A 2,353-nucleotide genomic window follows, 5' to 3' on the forward strand; every position below is an offset into this window, starting at 1 on the left:
GCGACGATAGGTAGCGGTTTGTGTGTTGATGTTTGTTCTAGACCGAACATGGAGAAGAGATGCAGGGAACAAACTACGTGGAGCTCTGAATCGAGGGAAAACTTTCACGCTGCATTTCATCATAAGCGTGAGCAACGGGTGTTTTTGTCTGACAATCCTTCCATCATGACCAACAGCCGTCTTACATCCTACACAGAATCAGTGGCGCCCTCCGCAACAGGGACAAGGACCTCAATCTTATCAGTCGAGGTGGTCTGCTAGTCGCGATCGGGGAAGTGGAACTGAAACTGGAAGGTATGACAGTAGGGCGCAGGCAGTTACTCTACCACAACGGGACACTGGCAGAGTTCCACGATGGTTTCAACAAGATAGCAGAGAGTACGTACATCCATACTTGTATCATAGACAGTCACTGACTACGGAAACCACTAGCTGGCAAGAGGACATTATCTTCAATTGTATCAAAAGTCAAGGCGAAGATACAGGAATACGATCAGGGCCAAGCATCCAGGTACGCAGCCTTTTACTAAACGTTCCCCCACTTCCATTGAGATTCGTTTCACCAATCTGTTCATCGTTTACGCGAAACATCTAATGGTTTTTCGTTACAGACAAAATACACAGCCTACGTGGGGTCAGACATCTCAACCTCCATGGGGCGGTGTACAACCCACGCAGCATCAGGAATCCTACTACGACCCCAATCCACCGGGCGAAAGTGGAATCCGTGGAAGTGGCTGGTAATCTCCTCCCCGTCGCGCTGGAGGCAACTCAAATCCAAGGGCGGACTCCGTTCCTACTCTTGCTCCAAGCCCAACATACGTTCCTCCAAATTTTGCCACCAAACCTATAGCGAACTCTACATCCGTTGCAACCAATAGCCCAACATATACAGGTTCGTTGACGTATTCCCCGCCGAACACAGGCATGGGCATGTCCCCTCCGCCTGAACTTGCTCGGCAGTCGAGTGACACCTCAAGGCTGCCGTCCACGGGCATTGGCGCCCCGAGCGGAATTGACGCTAGTCAGTCGTCTTTCTCCCTTTCGTTGCTTTGTGTCTCTGATTTCATCACATGTTAGTTAAATTTGGACTTCTGCCCAAACGACCTGTATCACTCCTTCGGGAACAGGTCCCACCTACACACAGAGACGATAACGATGATGAGTTGGAATACACAGAAAATCCGTTTGAGGATAGGTAATTAGGTGGTTATTCTGGGGGTAACAAATTGGAATCATCTGTGACTGCGACCACTAATGGACTATACATTATGGCATATACCAGATATTTCTCCTGCATTTACCATCAAGTTACCTTTCTTTTTATTTGCGTTAATAAAGGTCCCAAAGGGACTAGCACTGGAAAGATGGCGACCCCGATGCGTTGCATCTTGCTTGTCTTGGGTGTTATTGTATGTGTTCATGTCAACTTGATAATTAAGCCGGCTTGACAATGAAACAGATTTCAATTCACTACATTCTGAGCTTTACATATGAGGAATATGGAAAGGCGACCCCCATCTCAATATCGCAGGAAAATGGACTGGTCTGAAGTTAAGCCCTCTTTACAAAACACCCGTGCCCGACGAGTACTACCAACCTGATTCGCTCATGCACTTACAAGACCGCAAAGCGAACACCTCGTTTGTCGTACTTGTACGGAACTCTGACCTTTGGGGAATCATGAGCAGTATGAAACAACTCGAGGATAGGTTCAACAGGAAGTTCCAGTATCCTTATGTCTTCCTCAACGACCAGCCTTTTACGCAGAACTTCAAGGAGTGCGCCCTTCCACGCTCGATTTTTTGAAGCTGCTGACGGGCCTTGATCAATAGCACGGTCGAATTTGGTCTCATCCCGTCTGATCATTGGCATCAACCATCGTGGATCGATGAATATCGAGCAAGCAAATCTCGTGATGACATGGTTAGGAACGATCTGATTTACGGAGGTAGCTTATTTTACTGTTTCAATTGTACGTGTAGTCTGATGATTTTCTAGGTAGTGTTTCATACGTATGCTACGCTATCATCGCTGCTTCAAACTAACTGCTCCTAGATACCGGAACATGTGTCGCTTTAACTCTGGCGTACGTGATCGTAATGCGTTTTGGCGAGGTTGTCCAATCAGATGCTAATTCTTATATCGACATGAGCTCTTGGAACAATAGCGGTACTATTGGAGAGTCGAGTGAGTAGACGAAACCGAAGGAGATGCGATGTAGCTTAGCTTACTTTATCTTCCCCAATCAGGCCAGACATCAAGCTGTTCTGCGACATGGACTATGATCCCTTTCTCGTGATGCAAGACCAAAACAAGGTGTATGATAAATCAAATGATGTTTTCGATTTTA

General features: G+C 46.8%; 2 protein-coding genes across 2 annotated transcripts; both read left to right on the top strand.

The window, feature by feature from the left end:
• Positions 1–48: 48 nt before the first annotated feature.
• On the top strand, positions 49–1,202 carry EDB93DRAFT_1257140 (uncharacterized protein; the record flags this gene model as incomplete). The annotated part of the gene is made up of 6 exons (XM_041454065.1): positions 49–146; positions 197–378; positions 433–511; positions 612–740; positions 783–1,024; positions 1,081–1,202. 6 exons carry the CDS (start codon positions 49–51, stop codon positions 1,200–1,202), a joined length of 852 nt encoding a protein of 283 aa, XP_041300928.1.
• A 165-nt stretch (positions 1,203–1,367) lies between these two features.
• Positions 1,368–2,001, top strand: EDB93DRAFT_1243719 (nucleotide-diphospho-sugar transferase; the record flags this gene model as incomplete). The annotated part of the gene is made up of 4 exons (XM_041452182.1): positions 1,368–1,412; positions 1,463–1,546; positions 1,591–1,781; positions 1,836–2,001. 4 exons carry the CDS (start codon positions 1,368–1,370, stop codon positions 1,999–2,001), a joined length of 486 nt encoding a protein of 161 aa, XP_041300929.1.
• Between the last annotated feature and the right edge of the window lie 352 nt (positions 2,002–2,353).

Source organism: Suillus bovinus (assembly GCF_016758785.1).
Source record: "Suillus bovinus strain UH-Sbo-P2 chromosome Unknown EDB93scaffold_158, whole genome shotgun sequence".
Lineage (NCBI taxonomy): Eukaryota > Fungi > Basidiomycota > Agaricomycetes > Boletales > Suillaceae > Suillus > Suillus bovinus.